The 27316-nt window shown below is 42.7% G+C and overlaps 1 protein-coding gene across 1 annotated transcript in view; it reads right to left on the minus strand.

Annotated features, from left to right (window-relative positions):
* The window catches only part of PLEKHH2 (pleckstrin homology, MyTH4 and FERM domain containing H2), a 572539-nt gene that overhangs the window by 139721 nt on the left and 405502 nt on the right, over nt 1-27316 (minus strand). The window contains exons 18-20 of the mRNA XM_086927801.1: nt 23525-23633; nt 12222-12334; nt 2425-2604 (exon numbers count right to left, since the gene is read on the minus strand). Of these exons, the coding sequence (XP_086783927.1) occupies nt 2425-2604; nt 12222-12334; nt 23525-23633 (402 nt within the window). The remainder of the gene's footprint in view (nt 1-2424; nt 2605-12221; nt 12335-23524; nt 23634-27316) is intronic.

A 27316-nucleotide genomic window follows, 5' to 3' on the forward strand; every position in this document is an offset into this window, starting at 1 on the left:
TGGGACTATATTCCCCTATGTGTTCCTTATTGCCAGTATTGAAGTCTGTGCTTCCTGCTTTCGTATTTGCAATGAGAGTACGTGCTCAACTTTTTCCTCCATCCTGATAATAGCGTTGTTTGAGATCAAACCACATTGTTTTGTCGGTGAGGAGTTGATTAAGGTTATGTTTGGCCTGTAGAAAAGTGCTATGATATCAATTAACATTTGTTATCAATTGTACACATTTTAACATTTTTTTATTATTTTTTAGTTTTAAATTGTATTTATTGTAAATGTCATTTTGTTGGACAATATTTTGTGGAAATGCTACAATTAATAAATACTTCCAAAAAAAATAAAGAAAACATATTTTCATTATTCTTTCATCTGAGCTTGTCCAGAAAAATATACTGGGCAGAGCCAACATAAAAAGAGACAAACGCCTCCTCCCTAATGATGGTTATTTGGGATTGGGGGATGCATTACCAATCATGTGAGAGCTAAAGGAGAATTGGTTTTCTTGGCAGCTGAGACCACGTTGCATACATTTTACACTAGTGCAAAAATGCCCAAACTATTTTGCAGTGATGTTGCGGTTTGCATAAAGGAGGTTGTGGCAAACTGGTTTATTTGTGCATTCAGTAGATAATGTTTTGCGTAAACCAAAGAGAAAAAATGAGTCCCAGTTGCATGAAATGTATTCCGCATGTATTCCTTAAAATCACTTTTCGTGTGCAATAAAAACAATTTTTAACAAACATCATCTGCCCCGTGAGTAACCTTTATTCCAAAACGAGAGGCAGTCAGATTGAAAGGTGACTCGCCTTTCTGTTTTTGAGGCCTTGAGTGAGATTAGCTCAGCGGATCCACCTGTAAATTAAAATAAATATCATAGAAATGTAGTTGAGTGAACTGAGGCGCCACTGTCCACCACAGGGCTTTAATGCATGGGTTCAGCCGTATCCCTCCCAACGAGTTCAGATGACGATCTGGGAGTAGTCGTTGGTCCTACTCCACTGTTTATACACCGCTTCAGCAGACTTCTGGGGTCAGTCCCGGCTGCCATTAAATCTCCAGAGCCTTTTGAAGTCTCCGTGGAGGTAATAAAATAAGCCGGCCCTCGGGGCTAGTCCAGTACGAGCCAGCTGTGTCCTTGTCTCTCGCCTGACAATGTCTTTTCGAGTTCATTCGAGTGATTTGGGAGAGAGCGGCAAAAAACACATCTCCCCCAAGACTCCTCTGCTAAGAGCCACTAAGCTTGTCAACGTAGTCGTCCAGAAAACTCCACAACAAACAGTGAGGAGAAAAAGGGTTCTCGACACAACAACTGAACTGTACTTTACCGGTGAGCCACTGCCTGAACGAAAGTGACGTATTGGCAAAGCCAATGAGTTAGGAGGCAGCACTAAAGAGGGACATTAGAGTCAACGTATGGTGTGCAGCAGGCGGGTAAAACGTGGTTTTCTTTGATTACCACAGGTCTTGCAGACAGCGCATGCACGCTGTTGCTCGACCTAAAATGGGATAGTAAAACAGGAGTTGAGTCATTTGCTGGAAGCCCCTCACTACATCAGCCATCAACTTGTCTTCAATGTTCTGAATGTAAGCCTGCTTCTGTAATGGCAAATCTATTTTTCTCTAAAAGCCCTTGTCTGTTGGCCATCTCCCGTCATTGTTCCTGCTCCTGTCACTACCCTTCTAACTCCATCTTTTACTCTGGAATGTCATCTCATCTTTCCTCTACCTAAACCTTAGCTTTCATGTTCATAAAACACTGGTGTAGATACAATGTTGTGCGTAGTGCATATGCATAGCTGTAAAAGGAAATTTATTTGTGAAATGGTATACCTTATACATTAAGGGAAACAGTTGCAGGAATTATCCACTGATGTAAGACATACCTGACATACAGCTCAAATGTCAATATATATTAAAATTACTTCAATGAAAAATGGATACCAACTTTCATTTTAGGCTATGACACCAAATGCACAATGCAATGACAAATAAAATAAGCATTAGCAAGGCCAGCAGGTCTAGCTTTCATGTTCTAATGCATGCAAATATAATTTTTCACGCCTGTGTTTGCAAACGTTAGCCCATTACCGCCAGAAATTATAGCTTTGTCAATACTTGTTTTAGGTTGTTTTGCCCAAAACGGTGTAAACAGTGTCACCCACCAGCAAACTTCCATTCATTGCAAAGAAAGCTTTAAACCAAGAAACAGCTCATGCTTCAAAATAAATGTTCATATTTCCTGAACAAACATCAGAAACATTAGAAACACAGACAGTACACCACAAACAACTGTCTTCCTAGAGAATGGGCAAACGGTATCAGAGAACAAAGATGGAGCAAAAATAAAACACATCACGTGGTAAAGATGCTGGCCGCATCCCCACAGACAAGAAGGGGCTTATGAGTGAGCCGACAGCACTGTACCTGCACGGGCACTGGCTGGCCCTGGGGGTGGTTGGGAGTGGTCTGTTTAACCAGCTGGCAGTACATCTCATTTTGCAGCTCAGTGTGTGTGAGGCACACTTGTAGGGCACTCTGGGATAGCGACACGTGGTAATCGATTGCAGGAGAGTCCACCGCAGCATTTATGAATAACTGGCAAGTCTGGATGCAGAGAAACAAAACAAAGCTATGATTTCATTACCTGTTCAATGAAGAGAATTGTAACATGTCATGGATGTTTCCCTAACAAGTTGGATAAAAAAAGATAAATACCTGTACATTTAAGACAATGCAATAGTTTTATTTCACCCTTATAACATTTTAATAAATAGTTTAGAGCATGCCCTTAACACACAAATATTGGAATGTTCCTTATTATGTGAAAATGTGATCACTCACAGGTGCATATTGACATGGCATTATAACATATAAGAAAGAGGAAAAGGTAAGCCACCATACGCACTCCTATGAAGACACAACCAACACATATAGGTACGGCAGCTACAGGTAGAATATAAGTTACAGTATTACTATCCTCAAACAGACATACGGAAGTCCAACTAGGACATTCACAGAGTTCCTGTGTGAGTGCAGGAAATGTCATCCTTATGTACTGCGATCCCCAATACACAAATTCTTGTAATCAAACTCAGCTCTACTAGATCTTCTCTTATCTGTGCTCTTGTGTACAGACCCCCTGCTTACATGCCCTCCTTCCCACAGCTGGTCGGTGCTCTTATTTCCCAATTAATCATTAATAACGCCAAAGTTATCATCATTGGTGACTTTAACTATTGGCCCTCTGACCCTCGAGAAAGTCGCTTATCGGAGGAATTCTCAGCCCTCCTCTTAAGCATGAACTGTCGTCAATTCATCAAGACACCCACTCACTGTAAGGGTCACATTTTGGATCAGCTCTGGACAGCAAACCTTGCCATCTCGCCCCCCCTAGTGACTCCTTGCTCCTGGTCAGATCATTATTTCATTTCTTTTTCTTTTTCTGTTGATTTATCTATCCCCTGTCGTCCCCCTCCTTCGACCAACGTTCTAGCCCGTAACTGGAAGAAAGCTAACCTGACGGAACTTCACTCCATGCTGGCATCTACAGCTCCCCTGCTCTCAGGCTCACTCACTCATCAGGCCTCTGCCCTTGAACAATTGGTGTTGTCTGCATGCAACTCAGTAGCCCCATTGAAAATTATAAAATCCATGCGCCCTCACGACGCCCAGCGGTGGTTCACCGATCATTTAAAACTTGATAAACTTGCTCTCCGCCAGGCCGAGCGCCGATGGCGTCGCAACTATGATCCTCATCTTAAGTCTGAATTTGTGAACCGCTTAAAAACGTACAAATCTTCTATCCTCTCGGCCAAGACAACCTATTTTTCTCACAAAATAATGGAGTCTGCCTCCAAGGCAAAAGACATATTCTCCATAGTGAACGAGCTCTACCTTCCAGACGGGGTCACTCTTCCCCCCTTGCCTACTCAGGCTCTATGTGACTCATTAAATACTTACTTTCTGGATAAAATCATCACTATTAAAAACAACATTCCTCTGTCCCCATTCCCTCTCCCATCTCCTTTACCACCTAATAATCCACAGCATCTAGATGCCTTCCCCCCTATTTCTATTACTGAGTTTCAGGGATTACTGCATAAAGTTAGTTCCGGCTCCCCCAATGATTGCTGCCCTCCCCAGATCCTCAAAGAAATCTTCTTGGCCTGCCCTGACCCTGCCTTGGCACTCCTTAACACCTCGTTGGCCACTGGAGTAGTTCCCGAATCCTTCAAACAGGCAGTGGTGATACCAATCTTAAAGAAAGCTAATGCCGACCCCACGGTTCTACGTAATTACAGGCCCATTTCCCTTCTAGCCTATCTAGGAAAGATCTTGGAGACCCATGTTACGCGCTGTTTGAGCGCCTTCATCGAGAGCTCGTCCTTTTTAGATCCCCAGCAGGCCGGTTTCCACCCCCTTCACTCTACTGAGGCGGTCATTGTGGCTGTCATGGACACTCTAAGAACAGGTGCTGACAACAACATCTCTCAAGCCCTCGTCCTGTTGGGTCTGTCGGCGGCTTTTGACACGGTCGATCACTCTATATTGATCGACCGTGTCACTAACGCCGGCATTCAGGGTGTTGCCCTCGATTGGGTCAGATCTTTCCTAGACAAGCGCTCTCAAGCCGTACATCTCTCCACTTTCTCTGCTCCTTTCTCTTCTCTCTCTTGCGGAGTCCCTCAGGGCTCCGCTCTATCCCCTTTGCTTTTTAATCTGTATATGCAGCCCCTTATGGTTTCTCTTCCCAAATCCCCTGCAACAATTTTCAACTATGCAGATGATTTGCAGCTGATCTTCCCTATTGACACCTCTCCCTCCTCCCGCATTGGTTTTCAAACCACTATGTTAGACATCTCGAACTGGATGGCTCACAGCCAGCTCAAATTAAATCCTACAAAGACTGAGCTTGTGCTGGTGGATGGATCTGCCAACACATGGAATGACAGCTTCTGGCCCCACTCACTTGGGATCCCCCCCCGCCCTGTCAACTCTGTGAAAAGCCTCGGTGTAGTCGTTTCTGGTGATCTATCTATGAAGCCTCAGATTAGTGCTGTAACATCATCCTGCTTCTTCCACCTACGTAGGATACGCAAAATCTGTAGATTTCTCACCAGAGACGCACTTATCCTCGTCATCTTGGCTCTTGTTATGTCCAGAACCGACTTTGCTAACATCTTATACGCAGGGATCTGTTATGTTGTCTCTTTATTGTGGTATATTCCTCTTTAAGGCTCGTGTGTATCAGAGCCTTAGAATGTATATGCAGGTTGTGTTCTAGCTTAACAGGCAGTTGCTGATTGACCAAGAAGCCTCCCAGATGTGTTCCTGGCTCTACCTGTTCTTCCTGCCTTCAACTTAAATAAAGATATTTAAGTAAACCAACTGCGTGGTTACTTAACAAGTGGCGACGAGGGAAACCGGGATTCATTGGATATAAAGGATTTTAAAAGAAAAATGAAACGGAGTTCTTTTTCAAGGAAAAGAAGAATTTGAAGAAAAAAATAAGAAAACTGAGTTTATTTCAAGAACTAATTATATCCTTTTTAAATGCGCTCAGGCTCTAACACTCGCAAGGTAGGAAAAAGCTATTTTATATAAATTTAGGTCAATTGAACTGACCTGCATCTTTTAAACTGCTCCTTGTAGCGCGAGTGTAAACAGCCTCCAGCGCGAGTGAGCGCGAGTGTTACAGCGCATTGTAAACAATTCCTGCGCGAGTGATGGCACGTTCGTATCACGGACTTTGAGACTTGCATGATGATGTCATAGCGCAAGGTCACGCAGCGTGACCCTTGCGTGGCGGCCATTTTAGGTGCAGGAAATTAGATTTCACGTCGGAAAGGAGATTTTCATCGACACATCGATTAAAAGCTGGATTTAAAGGTGGAAACTTCGTTCTTGGAGGAAAAATTACCGAACATATTGCATAAAGATATAGGAAGAACAGGTGAGGAAGTCGGGACGCTTTTAATTTTTTTTTTTTTAATTATTTATAAATTAATATTTTTTTTTTTGGATAACTTAAAAAAAATATATAATATAAGAAAGAAGGACAAAGAAAAGGAACTTTAAGAGAGATAGTCAAAGACTTACCTTTATTAGAAATTTGTTCTATGGACGGAGGTGATCAGTCAGGGGCTGAAACTGAAGAAACAATGGCTCAACATAATTTTACCATTAGTCCTCCACAGCCTTTCTGGTCCACGGGATCACAACCAGAGATCAAGTGGGTAGAATGGAAGGAGTAGTTTACTAATTACATTTGTGCTATTAATGAAGCAGGGAAAATGAAGGCTGAGCAAAAGAAGAGGATATTATTACATTCACTTGGCCCTAAGGGTTTAAAGACTTTTTCGCGTATGCAAAAAGTGGTGAATGCTGATTTAAGTGACTTTGAATATGCCTTAAATGATATGGACAGGTATTTTGCACCTAAAGTGTGCATTGGTGTCATAAGACACAAATTCTTTCAGAGGAAGCAAAAGAAAGAAGAATTAGTGGATGAATGGCTAGATGATTTAAAAAAATTGGCAATTGACTGCAAATTTGGTAATCTTCATGATGATCTTATCAGGGACCAACTGGTTATGCACAATGACAATTCACCTATACAAGACCGGCTATGGGTGAATGGAGATGCACCTTTAGATGACGTTCTCGCCATTATGAGAAAATCTGAGATGTCAGGTAGATGTGCAAATGTAATTAAAGATACAGTGAAAGATACCGAAAAAACGACATCAGCTGTGTTTAAAATCCAGAATACTTCAAGAAACACAAACAGACAGTTCCAAGGGAAATCAACTGGTTTACCATTCAAGAGTCAAGGAAGAGATAAAGTTACAGAAGAAAGGAGATGTTACCGATGTGACAGCCGGGAACATTTAGCCTTTAACAAGACGTGCCCTGCTTTAAGGAAAAAGTGTGGCATATGTGGATTAGTTGGACATTTTAGCAAAATGTGCCGCAGACGTAGTAACGTTAAATGCATTTGGAGCGAAGAATCCTATGCAGAAGAAAGCGAATGTGATGAGGATGAGTGTATAAAGAATATAAGAGGGAACTATATGCTCAATATTACCGATGAAGCAATGGAGGGGAAACCATTGTGTGATGTTTCTTTGAGTGGTGTAACAGTAAAGGTGTATGCTGATTCTGGTTCCCCATATACCATTGTAAGCGAAGAGGTGTGGAAAAAGAATTTTGTACAGAAAATAGGTGATCATCTGAGTGAATCTGATGTGAGTCCAGTGGGATACACAGGTGGAAGGATAAATTTGTTGGGTTTCAGATGGCTATCATTTGTATTTAAAGGAAGGATGACAAGAGGGAAACTATATATAGCAAAAAGGGGCCATCTGTATTAGGATGGTATGATCAAAAAAATCTTCACATTATTTTGGACCCAAATAGTAAAGATAAAGTGCTAGTACTAGATGAAGGCACTAAAATTGAAGATTTTTTGAAAAATAAATTTGAGAATGTTGTTAGTCAAAGCTTGGGGGAATTGAAAGGATTTGAGCATAAGATTATGCTTAGGGCAGATGCTCAGCCGAAAGTACATAAGGTCAGACCTATTCCAATGTTGATAAGAGAAGAAGTGAAGAAGGAAATTCAGGGTCTTTTGGCCAAGGGGGTCATAGAGGAGGTGGGCACATCAGAGTGGATTTCTCCGATTGTGGTCGCGAGGAAGCCCAACGGAAAAATTCGTTTGTGCATCGATTTACGCCATCTTAATAAAAACATTACCAGCTCCATAGATTACAGCTGATACAAAACCAGGCTGCTCGCTTAGTATATCATCAGCCTAAGCACCAGCACGTCTCTCCGCTATTACGGAGCCTGTATTGGCTCCCGGTGGCCAAACGTTGCACTTTTAAACTCTTGCCCTCCGTATCTGTTACGAGCGCCAAGAAACCGTTTCGGTGAACGCGCGCGGTATAAAACTTTTTAACATAACATAACATAACATAACATGGAAGAGGAAGGGAAGTCCCACACACAAAATTATGTCATGCTTCATCATTGACATGGATCATGTAGAATCCCTGGTGGGGGCTGATGGGGTTTGACATATATAGACCACATCTTCGGTGGTCTCTATTCCACACCTCCCTTGAGAGAGGCATCATCGAGTGTGCGCCGGGTATTGGGTGCACGGTGACAGGGATTCTGTAGTAAGCTTGGTCTATGCACAGTCACTAGTGAGGAAACACTCCCAGTTCTGTGCTCGAGGGCATCAACACTGTTTATGAATTTGGTATTACAGAATAGCAGTGCAGGGCAAATTACTCTATATGCTGATTATATAGGGCCCCAAATTGTCTGTAATGTGGAGTGTTGAACACTGCCACGTAGTACAGATAATGAGGTATTTTTCACACACATAAGAAGACATGACCACCGTTTGGTATAAGGCAGCTGTAGCTTATTTTATTACATCGGCCTAAAACCTAAGGAGTAACAGGTGAAACAGTTGAGTTTTCATTTGCTCCCAATACCCTGGATACACACTTTGAACACGAGGAAAAAGATAGATTTTTTAGCAAACCATTTCCACTATTTTTAATTATCTGTTCTACTGATTTGGATATGATATTTTCAGAGTATCACATGGATCGGAATTTCTATTTGTAATCTTCTTGTATATCACCATATTGAATCGGGTTAGATGTCATTCTTTTCAACAGGATGAATTGGGAATGGGGACGATGTGCTTTCAAGGATTCAGGTTGGAAATTGTGAAAATGCAAACCATTATTCCTTTCTTTTGGTTTTCTAAAAGCACTAGTCTGTATCTCAGTTCCTGTAAATGAGACTATGACGTCCAAGAATGCAATGTGTGACCTGTCAATGCTGTGCGTAAATTAGATGTTGTGATTTTAAGTATTATTATCAGTAATGTTGATCTTCAAGCTTACCAAAGTGCCATTCCACATAATCAATATGTTGACGATGTACCTAAGATACAATAGCTAATTCTCATGCAATGTTTGTAAATTAAATTGTTTTCAAATCTGGCAAATAAAATATTTGAATAGTGGTGGGTCCGTGTAAACCCCATAGAGTGATGTGTTTCTGTAGGAACTACTGTCCCACTAAAAAATAACTGTGGTGTAATGTGAAATTAAGCTTTTCTACCGGAAACACTTTGTTTTCTCCTATTACATTTTTCAGTAACACGACTAGGCATGAGCGAATTTTGCGGATCTCGCGTTCGCGAATTTTGCGGATTTGCGGATTCGCAATCCGCAAAATCCGCGAATTCCCGCGAATTTGCGGATTTTTTTTTTTTGTGTTCGTCCGTGTTTCTGCCAGTTCGCGAGGATTTTTACAATTTCGCAATTTGCGAACTTACCTGTCGGGTCGCAAGTTTTGCGAACTTGTTGTTTCTACGTGTCCAGCCTGTTTGGGACACTCTTCTTCATCACTGCCACTCTCTGTCACCACTGCCACTCTCTGACTACTCATGCCACCCTCTGGCCCACCCATGCCACCCTCTGTTTCATCACCACACCCTCTGGTTGTCCAGTGTACATTATTTTCGGCAAAGCAAAGCACACCTTCCCTGCCTCAAGTGACTTGAATTAATTTGGGGCTGATTAATGTGTCACAGAATATTTTTTTAGCTGGCACCTGCTTCCTTAGTGCGCCCTGATTAGTGATCTTTTGCACTTGCTAAGTGCTTTCATTGTTGCAAAATTAGTTACAACACCTGCCCTGCCCCAACTGACAATAATGAATTAGGGGCTGATTAATGGATTTTAACTTCCAGCCTGGCTCCTGCTTGTCTCCCTTAGCTGTAATTCAGGACCTTTGTGGCATATGTGTAACTATTCTGAGGTTCAGAGCAGGGTCACATAATAGTTTCAACTGGCAACTGAACTCTGGAGGGGCCCCTCAGGAAGCACTACAGGAAATGGCTACTAATGATGAGCCTGAACTTTTGAACCTGGTAAGTAGTTACTTTCAGTTTTGCTAAGATCGTATTTCTGCAATTTTGCACTTATTCGCGGGGCGCGAACTCACGCGAACTCACGCGAACAGTGCGAGCAGTGCGAGCAAAATCCGCTGCTCGCGGATTTGCGGATTTTGCGGGAGATTCGCAAATCTCGCGGATTGCGGATTTCCCGAAAATCCGCAAAATCCGCGAGCGGAACGGATTTTCCGCCCATGCCTAAACATGACCCATTGCACAGCCTTCATGCCTTCGGCATGTGGAATCAAAGTGTAAAGAGAATAGGCATCAATGGTGCAGAGCCAGATTATATGCTGTGTTGAGTTGTATGTTTTTTAGTTTGTTCAAGAAGTCAGTAGTATCTTTACTATAAGAACGCATCTCTTGCGTAATAGATTGTAAGAAGTTGTCCACATTTATTCCAAGTGGTTCATGTATTGAATCACATGCTGAAACGATCAGTCAAAAAGATGGATTTTTGAGAATTGTATGCACTTTTGGTAGCGTATACAGTTTTAGTCTTCGGAGAAAAGATGTCTCCAAGAACATTTTTGTCTTCTTTATTATCCATTAACACTCAATAGCTTTGTCCAAAATTTGATTCAGAATGCTTTGGAAAGTGGATGTTGGTTTTTCTCCATGTAAAATTCACTATTGGTCATCCCTTAAATTGCAAATTGGAAGGTAGTTTCATTTTTGCTGACCAAAACTCTGACTATCGACCATTCCTTGTTGGTTGAATTAAAGTCATTGGTGATCAATGTTTAAACAGTGTCTAAGGATTTGTGAGAAATATGTAGCACATAGCTACTCTTGAGCTTACATTCTTTGTACATGGGAGAATCCATGCATTCACTGTTGTTCTCCAAGGTTGTAAAACATACTTGAGCTGTGCATTTCTCGAAAGCTTAAACACAGATTCTTGTGTTTCAAGTCATTTTGTCCTGTACATCAGAACTAACTATGGTAAATTTGAACAATAAAGAGTCTTATGAGGGATGTAAAGAGCTGACTACAAATTATCACTCTACATAAATTAATTTTAGAGCCTTAGGAAGAAAAGGTAATCTATCTGAAAGTAATTCACGTTCACTATTGAATGAGAACTACTAAGCGTGTATTGTCTTCTAGCAGCCAAAGTTGGTGTAATTCAAAAGAGGAAGAAGTCAATTGCTTTTTTAGAGAAAGGATGAAGAAAAAATGTTGCTAATCAAAACATAATTATTCTGTCAACAAATTGGCAAACTATTTTTGTATACGATTGTTTAATAAGTTGGACATAGAGACTGAAGTTAGCTTTTGTTCCTTTAAGTAGGAATCACATTTCATCTTGCTAAGGAATGTTCTCCTTTCCACTGTACTACAAAAGAAAGTACGTTCAAGAGCACAGGGCTATCAATGGAGTACAAATAACTGTGATTTTCAATGGGAAGAACTGCATTTCCACCTCGTTACTCTTCCTTATTCCTTATTTCAATGTGGGTCAATTTCAAGCAATATACAGGTGAATTTGTTTTCCAGCTTGGAACAAGATCAACCCAAAGCATCTGCACAAAGATGGATACATGGTTATATGGAAAACCGTTGGACTATCTTGTTCAGACCTCCTCAAAAAAGGCTGAAGTAAACTCTCAGCAGGGTGTCCAATAAATGAAATGTAAATTGAATCTGGAATCAACTCTGCACCTCCAGTTTACTCATACCTGTATTTTTCACAGACTGCCGCCAGGTGATAATGCATATAGATGGAGCAGAAGAGTTGCGCAGACATTGGGGGCATCCTCCACTGACTGAGTGCATGCTCAGGATGTGTATAATAACACTGTGCATCAGACGTACCACTGTTACGTATACACATCCACTTGGAAAGGTATCGACTGCTTCATAGGTGCTGATTTGGTGGAATTTGTCAGTGAGGTGTAACTCGTTTAAGCGGTTCCTCTTTTGATCAAGAAACTCATTTTAGGGCAGAAATGGTAAAGTTCATTGCTTTAGGACCCAGCACACTCATCCAATGAGAGGAAGTTATCAACAATTTCTAATGTGCTACTCTTATGTTTTGGGAATTTCAATCTGTGGACCTCTCTATAGATTCAGTATTTCCACCAGAGATTGTTCCATTTCTTCTCAACGTTAAATCAGGGTCTGAGTCTTCTTTATTGCACCACTAGTGAAAGCAGGAAGTAGAGATACAAGATAACACTCACTGTAATACTTCACACAATTACCCTGAAGTATACAGCCGCTGTTTATTTACCTTAAATAATTTCTTTGCTTCAGTTTGCAGGGCTTCTGATGGCAGCGTCGTTAGTGCGGAAGTAATTCCTTCTTTGGTGTAACACAGAGTTGGGTGACACCAAATTTCAGTACCTGAAACATTAAGGAAAGCTGTTCAAAAGAAACATTATATAACCTGTTTTGATAGCCCTTATTTGTAGCTGGCATGGTACCCAGAAATGTTTTAGGAAGAAGACATGCCAGTGTGTTAGACAATTCTGTAGAAGAGGTTATTTGTAAAGTAATACTTAGTATGTCAACAAAGCACACTTTAGCGGGTTTTGTATGATCGCTGGAAAGGAGGTGAGCATGGTACCCAGAAATGTTTTAGGAAGAAGACATGCCAGTTTGTTAGACAATTCTGTAGAAGAGGTTATTTGTAAAGTAATTCTTAGTATGTCAACAAAGCACACTTTAGCGGGTTTTGTATGATCGCTGAAAAGGAGGTGAGTGAACAGGAATTCTCACTTACCAGTCTCTTCGAGAATGGCTAGCCCAAAGAATTATGAGAGTCACCTGTGTCAAGAAGCATGTAAAAATGGGGTGATGGTAAATAATCTAAAGTAGTTTGTAAAGGCTTTCACACCCAATGGTTGGCCGTTCAATGAATGTTCCTCTCTACTGGGCCCTAATATGCTGCAGAATATTATATTAAAATGTGGACCTGGAAGTGTCCCTGTAACAAGCAGATCAGGACAATTTTCTCAGTACATTATATCCTAAACAAGGCTCTTTTGTCAGAAGAACAATGTAAACAGGAAGAAATAACTTCCTTTATCACTTCCTACTAATCGGAGAAAGTGAAGGGATTGTGCAGATACATAAGTGATAACTATGCGATCTATCTCAGTGGGGCCCAAAGACCTCAGTCCTACCATGGAGTACACCCTTGAACAAATGCCTACACCCGGTGGTGGGACGCGCTGTTGGTGCCCTGGTGTAGATGATTCTGCCCTCAGAGTCTAAGCAAGATTGTAGGGTTTGAGGACCCCGCAATAGGAACAGTCGCAAGAAAAAGTATAAAACAAATGTTTGGATATTTGCTGGTGACTGTGTGCTAGGCTCAATTCATCCCAGTGAGAGATGGAAGTCAAGGCCTGGGGGCCGAGGTGGAAAGAATGGCTAGGCTAACAACCAGGAAATGGATGAGGAGAGATGCAGAAGGGTTCCTGCAGTGGAAAAAAATGACAAGAACAAAGGTAATGCAGCAAGAGTGATGGAGAAGACTAGAACCTTTTTACAGAGTTGTATGAAGAACAGTTCTGCAGTCTGATATTGCCTCCACGGCTGCACAGCCTTTGCCCCATAGTTTCCAAAGGGCAGTCTCATTGAATAGAAGGAATGTGAAAAACCTTCTTCAGTCTCTGATGATCTACACTTACTGAACTTGCAGACAGAAACATAAACTTCCCAGGGCTTACTTTTATCAGTGACACTACGACACATCATCAGGAGAAGGACATTCACTGCAGAAGCCCAGTGGAATCTTCAGTCCGGTAAACATTGGCTGGGTGGGGCCTGCACATCAATAGTATACTTGGAAGGACTTGGCTTCTTGACTGAACCCAATATTACAAGTCTCTCACTCTCTGACAGACACTTAATATGCACTGGAAAAATAAGGAGGGTAGAGCCCCAACGACCCCAGTAACAAGTAGTGACTTTTGCGTTCAACTAAATATGTGTGAGCTAAGTTTGGCAAAAGCTGAGGTACTTTATTTCGTGGCTGAGAAAACTGAATCTGGTGTTAAAGTATTGTTTTGCCTCCACAATATAAGATTTGAAAGTGGTTAGTATATACAGCCACTCGTAAGCCTGTGGTCCACTAGGAAGAGAATAAGTTAACACTCTCGAAGACTGGTCATATACTTGTCTTTAAGCTTTTGTGAAGAAGAATGGGAGCACTGTATTAGGATGGAAAATGCAATACATATCTAGTTCAACCATACTAAAGTAGTAGAGAAGGAGATCTCCACCCAGTTGACACTAGAATTTTTTTTCCTGATTACTAATCGGTAATATTCATTACTCTGAATACTAGCCTTCACCATCTAATCATAATATATGTGAGGAGACAAACAAATTGCCCTATATATATATGAAGAGTATTTTATTAATCACTTTACTGAAGTTGCTTTTCTTGCCTTTCTGTCTGTTGAGTATCTCCACCTCTTCCCCTACAACCCTCATGGAATACCTGCAGTATACACCGCATCCACAATCCAACAAGTTGAAGCAACTTTCGCACAGCATATCCAGTGGAGGAAGAAGATGGAAGCGAGAGTGAGACAAATACTGGGTCTAGGAAGACTAGGACTCCGAGCAATAAAGATTACCAGTACGTTTTTGAAACATTACCCCCTTATCCATCTTCCTCAGCCCATCCGGATTTGTAAGGATGTTCAAAGTCACTTCCCCAAAAACATAGGACTCAGTAGTGCAAATAAACTGTATTGAAACACATTCAAACAGAAACAGATGCTAACACCTGAGCTTAATTACTACCAGCATCCAACCAAAAAACACCTAGTTAGTAGTTAGACATAAACACATGAGGGATGAAGCCAAGTGCAGACCTAAACACAATCACTCAATGAAACACCACTGTCCTCAACTCAAGAAGTTGCAAAACCCTTAGTATATTGATCCCAGATACTCACTGGTCAATCCAAGGGAAACCGGAAACAGTCCTGGGAAATAGCAGGTTAAACCCAACAACTTAAAATGGCATTCATTGGAGGGGTTCTTACAGTTTCTGGAAGTCCCAAATCCAAACAAACAAGGATTCTGAAATATGAAAGCCCTTGTTCCTTCTCCAGTAAGTAAAGCCTGGGGCAAACTTCGAAGGAGTAAAGGGAATTACCCTGGACCAGAAAGAAAAAAACTCTCTAGAGAGAAATGAAAGGAAAGGCACCATAGGGGCGAACCCTGGGCCTAGACGCACCACAACAGAGACTAGGTAGAAAGTACGAAGAAGAGATCCAATTTTCCCAACCTGCATGCCAAAGTGATAGCAACCAGAAAAGTGAGTTTATTTGTGAGTCAAAGCAATTAGGTATCCTCCAAAATCTCAAAAGGAGGACCCTGCAAGCCTCATATCAGAGCTGGAAGATCGTAGGGTGGTTAGGGAGAATGCACAACTAGTCACTTGTTGTGGAAACGTTTAATGATTTCTCAAAAAAAGGGACCACCTTTGCCCACTGAACACCCACAGGGAGAGGAGTCAACCCTTTAAGAAATCCACACAAATAATGTACAAGATGAGAAAGGACTGAGCTGCCCCTTCTCCTGTCAACAAAACCAAAGTGAGCCTAAGCCTTCATGTAGCAAGTGCTCAAAGAGAGTATGAACTGCCAAGACCACACCATAGAGCAACCCTGCAACTAGAGCCATACCCATTCAAACTCCAGGCCCTAAGGTAAAGGCAAAAAACCAACAAGGTGATAGAAGGTATGCTTGCATTAATCTCAGCCGCTGGTGATCACTTAGGCCCATATTCCAACCCATAATTCCGCCCACTTTATCACTCTAGACGGAACAGCCATATGTAAATCCGTCTTGAGGCTGATCCAATAGGAACAATCCAGCCCAAACCGACAGGCCAGGTCTTCTCCAGAAAAACACAAGCAACACCAGAACAATTTCAGCCTACTGAGGCTTTATCAGTGAGGTATAACTTGAGTCCTGTGGCATGGACCCATGGCTGGGCATACTTGTGATACTGGATAAGGAATACTTGAAATAATCACAGCCACTGGAGATCACTCATGCCACATTCCAGTACATCATTTTTCGAATACGTTGCCTGTCTAGGTACAGAGTGGAGCAATCACCAATGGGGGAAATTAATTCAAGTCAAAGCTAAGCATTGCTTCCATCATGTTACTTGTTGGGGTGTAAGGCGGGAGGTCAGCAGAGGGGAGTAGCAATGGAATCAAAGCAAGGAGGTAAAATGGAAGGTGAGCTGGAGGAGCCACAGCCAGATGAAGAAGGATCTGAAACCACCTGAACCATTTTCAGCACTCTCTAGGGAAGGAGGATTTGTGGAAAGGAATAGAACATCCTCTAAGACCAGAGTAGAGAAAGCGTATACAGCTTTCCAGGCATCCTGAAACTAAAGTTCTGAACAGCACTGGGGAAGGGTAGTGGATTCCCTCAAAGCAAAGAGGTCCAACTATATTTACGGGTCTGACGGTTGGAGACATGTGTACCCTGAGTAACATGTACTCAAGGGACAATGTGAAGCTATGTTCTTACTAACTCACACTCCTCCCTCGCACCACTGCAGACTATCCAAGTGAACTATCAGATCCAGAATGAACTGCTGCTAATAATACGACCCCCCAGCAGCAACTTCAGTGAATTTGTGATCAAGCCCTCTGGGGAGAGATGGAAAGCTGAGAGGAGAGCAAGTCACTGCATTAGTCAGAGGAGCCCCCTACCACAAGGATAACTAAACTTCATTGGATCAGGAGAGGTACCTATCAAGGAGGAACAGGAAAAAGGGAATTCTCCCTATGGAGGATGGAGAGTAAGATATAACTTGGAAAAAGGTAAGTGCACAATCTAAATACTGGAACAGTAAAGGCAGGAGCAGGCTTGGTCAAAATGAGCAGTCTTAGCAAGTTGTACCCTATACCAAGGATGCTGCATCTGTGGCTGTGTCTTTTAATAGCCTTTACCTGATTGCTAACAGGTGCCAGGTAAGCTGGCTGGGTGTGTGAGGGAAAGTACTGGGCTCAATAAGAGCAAAGGCAGAATTTGCTTGCCAGCGACTTCCACCACTCTGCAAGGCGTGGTGTATCTTGAATCCTCTTGCTTTGTGGACTGCCTCTCCCCAAAATGCCGAAGTCACCATGGTGCACTTCACACTGCTACTGGCTCCTGATGCCTCCTCTTCATATATGGGAAGTGGTATGACAAGTGCAACAGCGCACAGCCCTAACACCATAGCTGAGCAGCTGATACGTCTTCAACCAAAAACTTAACATGAACAGGTGTACGAGTACTGAGGAGGGGAACACCCTGCTGAGCAAATCCAGAGTCAGGTTATCATGTCCCACACAATAAGAGGCTGAAAGGGACAGCAGGTGATCCTCCACCTAAGATCAGATGGCCCATGCAGACAGGACTCGAGTTGGCAGACTCATGCTTAAGTCAAAGCTGGCCACTTCATGTCCATTGATGATTGATATAGGCCTTGGTAACTTAGTTGTCTGTTCTGCACAATTCTGTGCCCCTATCCCAAAAAAGCACACAAAGTAGCAGAGAATGAAGACAATCCAACCAGGAACAATTGCCCTGAAAGTGTGTCAATCCAAGTGGTCCCCAGTCACAGTTGCACTCACCCGTAATCAGAACAATCAAATTGGCAGGGACAAAGGAATGCTATTCACTAAACGCTCCTGAAGCAATCAGAATTTATCCCAGGGGATAGACCACAGCGCCAGTCACTGAGATGGAAGCGACATAATTCTGGGACTCTGGCAGGAAAAATATGACCCGTGAGAGGTCTGATGTAGAACCAAGCCCAAAGCTCAACTTCAGTAGTTGCAGCAGTAATGTCATGAACTCACAACCCGTCCCTCTGTTCACCGAAGGAAGTACCAGCAAGATTCTCAGAGAGGACTGGAGAAACAACCATCTGCTCTCCAGGAGGGAGACAGAGCCAGGCCAGTTCTGAAAATGGCCACAATAAACTGGCAAGACTGAGTTGGAATCTTTCTGTATTCAGCAATACCCCAGCTTCCAACAACACATCTAGGCGCCCAGCTCATCTAAGGAAAAAAAGAGCAAAAAGTCATGCAAATAAGGGAACATCTGTACCCTTTCCAATTACAAAGAAGTCACTTCTGAAGCTAATGCTTTGGTTCAGACTGGAGGTGCAAAGGAGAGACCAAAGAACAGAAAACTGTCAGGAGCCCACTGCAAACTGCAGGAACCCCAGACAGTCTAGATGGACAAGGGCATGGAAGTCGGAATGCTGCGTTTCTAGAGTCAACAGAAAGCCCCTGTTGACACCAAGAGAATCACTGACTGCAGGCACGCAGTCATTAAAGGGATGTGACGAGCATGCTGATTCACTACTTTTAAGCACAGGATTAGACGAAAGTCACACTTCACCTGAGGAGAAGAAAGAGGGTGTTAGGAGAAGCTCAGACTCTTCCGGGCTTGAGGAGCCATATGATGGCCTCCTAAAATAGAGCCAATACCATTAGACAAAGCCTGCCACAACATTCCAGCCCTCAACAGCTGTCAACACCCTTCTCTATATCTACAACATAACACTGAAGAATCACGTATATTGTGGAGAAGTGTGGCTCAGGGGTTAGAGGCGGCAGACCTGGAGCTTGAGTTCGGCCCTGGACCAGGGTTCAATTCCCCGCCTCGGCGGGTCTTGGGCTCAAAAATTCCACGGACTCGTTAATTCTCGCTCCGGTGCCTTCTCGACTCACGGGTTCACACTCTGCAACTCTGGGCAATAGCTTGCTTAATCTCCACATCGGCCCCTCGCGGTGGGATGCCTGGCTTTCACCTTGTGGATACCCTGCCAGGGTTATCTCACAGGGGAATACCAGGACGGGTTCCCTAAGCAAGCGCGGAGATGCCCCAGGGTAAGTCATGCGCTATATAAGCTTCATTCATTTCATTTCATTGTTATTCTCTTCTGAAAATTATGTGGCAAATGATTGGTTAGGTGCCAATGTGCGAATGTTGTGGTATTTGCTACACCAAGAGATCTCATAATTTCAGTGACCTACATGATGTATGAGATGCCTGTGAGGCTAATTCTCCAGTTGACCTAAGACAGGTTAACATGGTAATATTGGAAAGATCAGTTGTAGGATAATGATTTTGTTATGTCTGCTTACAGGCCCACTGTGTGACAGGCTAAAAGCTCAAGAGTACACAGTGTCCAGTGCTTTTAGAGCTGTACACCATGTTTTTTAAATTCAGATAAACTGACTTGGGGAGCTCCTACTGGCTCCACTTACTAGATTTTTACAAGTCGGCCTTTTAGTGCTATGCAGTAAAGTAAATTGTAATATGCCAAGTCCTCATATAAAATAGGCACATACTCTCTTTACATAAATCGACATCTTTCTTACAGAAATTGTGTTTTTTTGTCCCTGTGCTAAGTCTCCCTCATCCAAGCCTGGGGTCTCCTGAAGAAGATATTTGCAATTGAAATGATTTCAGTTGTTCAGTTTTTGTAAGAAGCTAATATTTCAGATATGGATTGACATCATGTTGTTATTAGGCCAATGTTTCTGCTAATCTTTCAGAATAACAAATCAGCAAAGTTAGTAATAATAATAATAAAGTCTATTTTTTAAATACATGGTTTAAATTTATTTTAATCTCAAATGAGATTTCAGACTGCAGTATGTAAATAATCTGATTTAGTGAATTAATTTAAAAAAGCTTCTGCTACAGTGCTTAATTTGAGTCAGTAGTTTCTGGTGATCAGCACCAGCACTTAATTATCAACACAGTCTGCTACAAGGTGGCGGTGTATAGCTAATTTAGAGATGACCAGAACATCAGATAATTATTAATTCAGTACACAATAAAAATGACTATTACCTGCAGCCCAAGCCATTCTTATAGCTTTGGAGGCCTGAAATATTTTGAATTGTCACACCTGTAGGAGTGTGATGGTTAGTAGTTGTGTTGTTACTATCATTGGCAGCAAAGCAGTGGCAATATGTGGTGCAAGCTGTAGTGGCCTCCTGGTGAGATCCCAGGCACTTATTGTTGGAAAAATTAAGCACTGTATCTGCCACAATTGGTATAGTTTTTAGCTGTCAACTTTTTATACTTACTGTATGCTGGCATATGTGCATTGCTAGGTAAAATAGCATAGTCACACAAATCTGATTTTGTAATCTTTTATTCTTTGTGTATTTGTTAACAAGAAGATAACCTGTTGATGGAATTATACAGTCAAAAATTCCAGAGACCTTAGGGGGCAGGCCATAGCTTACATCACTGCTCACAAACGGGAAGCGCAGCTGGTATTGCAGACATTGGAGACAGAGTTGGCGACTGAGGATTCGACACATACTATACACCCAACCCCTGCTACCACGCGCCAGTTACATATTGCACAACAACGACATAAAGCACACCAGACAGAACTCACTAAACAGCAATTGTCCCAGACGCGCCACAAAATATATGATGTTGGCGACAAAGCAGGGAAATTATTGGCATGGTTAGACAAGAAGGAAAGAAAGGACAGCTGGATAGCGCAGATTACCATGCGGGAGGGACAGTCCCTGACTGACCCACACGATATAGTGAGAGAACTCGCACACCACTTCCAGAAGGTATACACGTCAAACTCCACAATAGATGTTGAGGAGGCCCTGACCTATATTAAAGACCTGACCATGCCCGCGCTGACACCCGAAGAGGCACGATGATTAGAGAATGATCTCTCAGAGGAGGAAGTGAAGATGGCCATTGGGGCACTCCAATCAGGCAAGGCGATGGGCCCCAACGGCATCCCTGTTGAACTTTATAAAAAGATGTCGGACTCCATAGCGCCACATCTGCTGCAGATGTGCACTGAGAGTCTGCAGGTGGAGGAACTCTCGCCAGACCAACTCACAGCCACCATAGTGGCAATCCTAAAACCGGGGAAGCCCGTGATGACTGCGCCTCGTATAGGCCTATTTCTGTCATAAATGCAGAGGCCAAAATACTGGCGAAGATATTAGTGATCAGACTTACACCACACCTACCAAAACTCGTGCACCCGGACCAATCGGGCTTTATGACTGGCAGAAGCACTGCGCTTAACCTATGACGGTTGCACGGGGTACTCGCGCGTTCTGCATATTTACAGGAACCAGCAGTGGATTGTCTTTAGAAGCGCATATGGCTTTCGACATGATACATTGGCCATTTCTCTTTGCTGTGCTCCGTCATTTAGGTTTCCGGCCGAAATTTTGCTCTTGGTTTCAGTTGCTCTATACCAAACCACTAGCGCACGTCACAGCAAATGGCTACATCTCTGAGGACTTCCCCCTGGCGAAAGGTACTCGTCAGGGTTGTCCACTACTGTTCGCGCTGGTGCTGGAGCCCTTGGCAGTATGGATAAGGTGGGACCCAGTGATAAGAGGACTTAGATGGACCGATACCTGGGAAGACCGTATTTCCCTCTATGCCGACGATATTTTGTTATATTTGTCTCAACCCAGACGTTCTATAATTAGCCTATGGGACATATGCACAGCTTATGGTCGGGCGTCTGGCTATACCATAACTGGTCGAAGTCTCTTCTCTACGTGCTGCACGGTCCACCGCCGGGACTCCCCAATAATTGCCCACTTACAGTAGTAAACAGCACGTTCAAATATCTAGGAGACAACATTACGGCAGACCCAGGGGAATTTTACAATAAAAATTTACAACCTCCACTGGACCGTCTCAAAAGGGACATACAGCACTGGGGAGCATTTCCACTCACCCTGTTAGGGAGGGCAGCTCTTTTTAAAATGATGGCCCTACCGCGATTCCTATACATTCTGGAAAATACGCCATATTTTGTGACACCCTCCTATTTTAAGGCCATTGCTGCCCAGGTTTCCAATTTACTATGGGGCAATAAGCCGGCACGTGTTGCACAGACCAAGCTGGTGCGTGGTTGTTATGACAGTGGGATAGCACTTCCAGATGTTCACCTTTATTATTGGGCCGCTCAATTGAAGGTGATTAATCAATGGGTGCACCTCCCGCAGTCAGAACCAGCACTACGGGCAGATAGGGCACAGCTGGGTGTGAGAGACATGTTGACTCCCCTATATGATAAAAAATTAGCATATACTAAATTTGCCCCACTGCGACATACTCTGGAATTTTGGGATGCGGCTCAGGCAAGATCAGGATGGCAGGGAGTGATAACCTGACTTACTCCATTGTGGGACGCGAAACGGTTAGGGAACCTCAGACACAGTGAAGGTTTTGTCCGTTGGGATGACATTGGGATATCAACGGTCGGAGATATGTGGCAGAAAGGAGAGGTGGTTTCCTTTGAAAGCTTGCAAAGGCAGTACAACCTGGCCCCTTCAAAATTGTTTAGATACACACAGATACGACACGCTCTAGTGCGGGCATTGACGGCTGGCTCTGAGATCCCGGAGGCTTCCCTCATGGAAAATAGGTTACTGACAGATTATATGCCAAAGAAGGCTACCTCCCTAACCTATCGCAAGATTGTAAATAACCTCCCTGATCCAACGGGAACACTGAGGGAAAAATGGGTGCATGACCTTACAGACCTCGATGACTTAGAATGGCAGGAGGCATTGGCGTCCCCAAGGGAGGTGGGTATCCTTTCACGACTCTGGCTGGTACAATTACGTTTTCTGCACCGCTCCTACTATACCAGGCTAAACCTACACAAGATAGGGAAAATTGTGCATCCCTATTGCCTGAGAGGCTGTGGGGAAGAAGGGACTTTTTTCCATACTATATGGGACTGTCCCGTAATCATGGAATAGTGGACACAGGTGTTAAGAATGATTTCACAGGTGGAGGGGGTGTCGCTAATGCCAGAGCCCAAGAGATGCCTCCTCAATATCTGGGAACCTAATGATCTGACACTTCTGAGACAAAGCTGGGCTACATTGGGTATGATGGTGGCAAAGAGAAATATAGCTCAGAACTGGGGTGCCTCAGGGGTATGGACTCTAGCGCAGTGGAATAAGGATATGGACGCAGCAATGGTAGCTGAGAGGGCAGTATACCGTAACAGAAGGTGCCCCAAAAAGTGGGAAAAAGTGTGGGGTGCATGGAATACGTACAGGGGAGAAATTTGTGATCCCCCATCAGATTAGGAAGATAGTGACTCAGACTCAGAGGGAGATTGTGAACTCAGGAAGACAGAACAAGAATTGGGACTCAGGCGATTAGAAACATGTACCAGTGGTGTGTATTTGCGAACGTGTAATATTAACTGTTGGTTTTAACTGCAACCTATTGCAATGTGAGAAATGGAAATGCTCTAGAATGTTTTTCTTCTGGTTGCAAAATAAAGTTAATTAAATGTTTTAAAAAAAAAAAGAATTCCAGAGACCAAAACAAATTCCATCACTATAATGTCACGAATATATGGGTAATTCAAAGGTACGTCACAGCTACTCACAGAAAATTGTAAGTGAGTTGGACATTACACCATCAATCAACAAATACTGTACATTATTTAAAGCAGTAAGATTCAAATATTAAGTATATTGTTAATTATGAAATCTGATTTGAAAGCAAATAACTTACATGGTTCCTCTTCTAAACTCATAAGTTTGCAAACAAGTTGTTCAAATTCTGATCCAACTGTAACATTAGGGCTTCCAGCAGCAACGGTCAGGTGATAAAGCCAGGTGTCCTAAGTAAATAACAAATACATTTTCAATAGAAAACTATATTCTGAAAACCAAGTTTAAACCTAAAACCTTCCTGTCATAGTTCTACAATTAGAGAACCTTTTAAGATATGCTGTTGCAAAAAATTACAGAAGTAAATGTTTTTCATTGATAAAGTAAAATGTCAGTAAATACATGAAATTTTTGACTGGCTGAATTGTTATTTATATAAATAAATTGAAAACAGTGTATTTAAGATGAAAATGTGTGTATTTTAGAACCCACAAGCTAATGTTTGGTGAAAAACGTTTGAATTTCCAAAATATATTTAAAGCTAACATTAAGGGATAAATCATGTGGCACTAGGGCGACTTATTATTAACATTACTATCTTGGTGACAGTTGCATTACAGCTATGGCTGTTATGTATTACCCATGCAAAGGCATTTCAAATTGCAAAGCCTTTTTTACATTACTGCTGGCAACCATGCCTAATGCTGGGAAACGTGCATAGGGTGGCCACTCATGTAATCGTGTGTGAAGAGGTCACTATTACAACATTAATAATATTAGTAGCTTGGGAAGATTTTCATTAATTATAAGTAGCACTTATTACAGAAAATGTAGGAGATCCTTGACCTAGCACATATATACAATAGTTGTTTGACAGAATATAAAGGACAAAAAAATCCTGGAGCCAAAATATTGTGGCAAAAATATCAAGGACCAAAATATAAAGAAGGTAAGTGCAGATAAGCAAGTATAGATTTAGGGCCTGATTACGAATTTGGCGGTCCTTAGGACAAGCATGTTAGTCTCTTCTATGAGCCTAAGAGACTGCCACTGTCAGACCGCCAGGCCAAAATTGAAGTCTGAATATGGCAGGCGGAATGTCCGAAGTATTACGACTGTGGAGGTAGGACCGCCAGAGGACTGCTGCGGCCGCCAGGAATCCAGGATCCTGCGGAGTTTTCAACCACAGAAATGTGAGGACAATGTGTTTTCTATTTACGAAATTTGAGGTTTGCAAGGGATTCTGGGTAACAGAACCTGGTGAGAGCCAGACAAGTCACCCCATCAGGGATTCCCCTCTGTGTCTAGTTTAAAAAAATGTATAGGTGTGCTAGGTTTCCCTAGGTGCCAGCAGAACCAGGGCTCATAATCTACAGCTAGGCACTTTGCAAAAAAAGGGTCCGTTTTCACTGTGAAAGTGTGGTGTGTCCACGTTACGTTTTGGGCCTTTTTTCTGTCAAGGGCAATAGGCCTACCCACACAAGTGAGGTACCATTTTTCTCTGAAGACTTTGAGGAATGCGGGGTGGGTGGAATTTTGTGGATCCACATAGATTCTAGAACTTTCCACCACAGAAATGTGAGGAAAATGTTGTTTTTTTACAAAGTTTGAGGTTTGCAAGGGATTCTGGGTAACAGAACCTGGTGAGACCCAGACAAGTCACTCCATCCTAGTTTCCCCTGGGTGTCTAGTTTTTAAAAATGTATAGGTTTTCTAGGTTTCCCTAGGTGCCGGCAAAGGCAGGGTTCAAAATCTACAGCTGGCACTTTGCAAAAAAAGGCTCAGTTTTCACTGTGAAAAGGTAGTGTGTCCACGTTGAGTTTTGGGATGTTTCCTGTCACGGGCACTAGGCCTACCCACACAAGTGGGGTACCATTTTTTTCTGGAGAATCAGAGGAATGCAGTGTGGGTGGAATTTTGTGGATCCACGCAGATTCCAGAACTTTCCATCACAGAAATGTGAGGAAAATGTGTTTTTGTTTTACAAAGTTCGAGGTTTGCAAGGGATTCTGGGTTATAGAACCTGGTGAGAACCAGATAAGTCACCCCATCTTGGATTTCCCTGGGTGTCTAGTTTTCAAAAATGTATAGGTTTGCTACGTTTCCCTAGGTGCACGCAGAGCTAGGGTTCAAAATCTAAAGCTAGGCACTGTGCAAAGAAACGGTCAGTTTTCAATGTGAAAATGTGGTGTGCACATGTTGTATTTTGGCCCATTTCCTGTCGTGGACACTAGGCCTACCCACACAAGTGAGTTACCATGTTTCTCTGAAGACTTTGAGGAATGTGGAGTGGGTGGAATTTTGTGGATCCACACAGATTCCAGAACATTCCACCACAGAAATGTGAGGAAATTGTATTTTTATTTAACTAAGTTTGAGGTTTGTACGTTTGTAAGGGATTCTGGGTAACAGAACCTGATGAGAGTCAGACAAGTCACACCATCCTGGATTCCCCTGGGTGTCTAGTTTAAAACATGTATAGGTTTGCTCAGTTTCCCGAAGTGCCGGCAGAGATAGGATTTAAAATCTCCAGCTATGCCCGTTGCAAAAAAAGAGTGTCAGTTTTCACTGTGAAAATGTGGTGTGTTCACATTGTGTTTTGGGCCATTTCCTGTTGCAGGAACTAGGCCTACCCACACAAGTGAGGTACCATTCTTCTCGGAGGACTTCGGGGAATGCAGGATGGGTGGAATTTTGTGAATCCATGCAGATTCCAGAACTATCCACCACAGAAATGTGAGGAAAATGTAGTTTTTTATACAAAGTTTGAGGTTTTCTAGGGATTCTGGGTAACAGAACCTGGCGAGAGCCAGACAAGTCAGACCATCCTTGATTACCCGGGGTGTCTTGTTTTAAACATGTATAGGTTTTCTAAGTTTCCCTAGATGCCGACAGAGCTCGGGTTCAAAATCTACAGCTAGGCACGTTGCAAAAAACGGGTCAGTTTTGACTATGACAATGTAGTGTGTCCACGTTGCGTTTTGGGCCATTTCCTGTTGCGTGCACTAGGTCTACCCACACAAGTGTGGTGCCAGTTTTTTGGAAGACTTTGGGGAATGCGGGATGGGTGAAATTTTGTGGATCCACGCAGATTCCAGAACTTTGCACCACAGAAATGTGAGGAAAATGTATTTTGTTTTACAAAGTTTAAGGTTTGCAAGGGATTCTGGGTAACAGAACCTGGTGAGAGCCATACAACTCACCCCATCCTGGATTCCCCTGGCTGTCTAGTTTTCAAAAATGTATAGGTTTGCTACGTTTCCCTAGGTGCCGGCAGAGCTAGGGTTCAAAATCTAAAGCAAGGCACTGTGCAAAAAAAGGTCAGTTTTCAATGTGAAAATGTAGTGTGCCCATGTTGCATTTTGGCCTGTTTACTGTCGTGGACACTAGGCCTACGCACACAAGTGAGTTACCATGTTTCTCTGAAGACTTTGAGGAATGTGGGGTGGGTAGAATTTTGTGGTTCCACGCAGATTCCAGAACATCCAACCACAGAAATATGAGGAAAATGTATTGTTTTGACTAAGTTTGAGGTTTGTAAGGGATTCTGGGTAAGAGAACCTGGTGTGAGTCAGACAAGTCACCCCATGCTGGATTCCCCTGAGTGTCTAGTTTAAAACATGTATAGGTTTGCTCGGTTTCCCTAGATGCCGGCAGAGATAGGATTTAAAATCTCCAGCTATGCATGTTTCAAAAAAAGAGGGTCAGTTTTCACTGTGAAAATGTGGTGGGTGCACATTGTGTTTTGGGCCGTTTCCTGTTGCGGGCACTAGGCCTACCCACACAAGTGAGGTACCAGTTTTTTTGAAGACTTGGGATATGCGGGTTGGGTGAAATTTTGTGGATCCAAGCAGATTCCAGAACTTGCACAACAAAAATGTGAGTAAAATGTGTTTTGTTTTACATAGTTTGG

Source organism: Lissotriton vulgaris, chromosome 6 (assembly GCF_964263255.1).
Source record: "Lissotriton vulgaris chromosome 6, aLisVul1.2, whole genome shotgun sequence".
Taxonomy (NCBI): Eukaryota; Metazoa; Chordata; class Amphibia; order Caudata; family Salamandridae; genus Lissotriton; species Lissotriton vulgaris.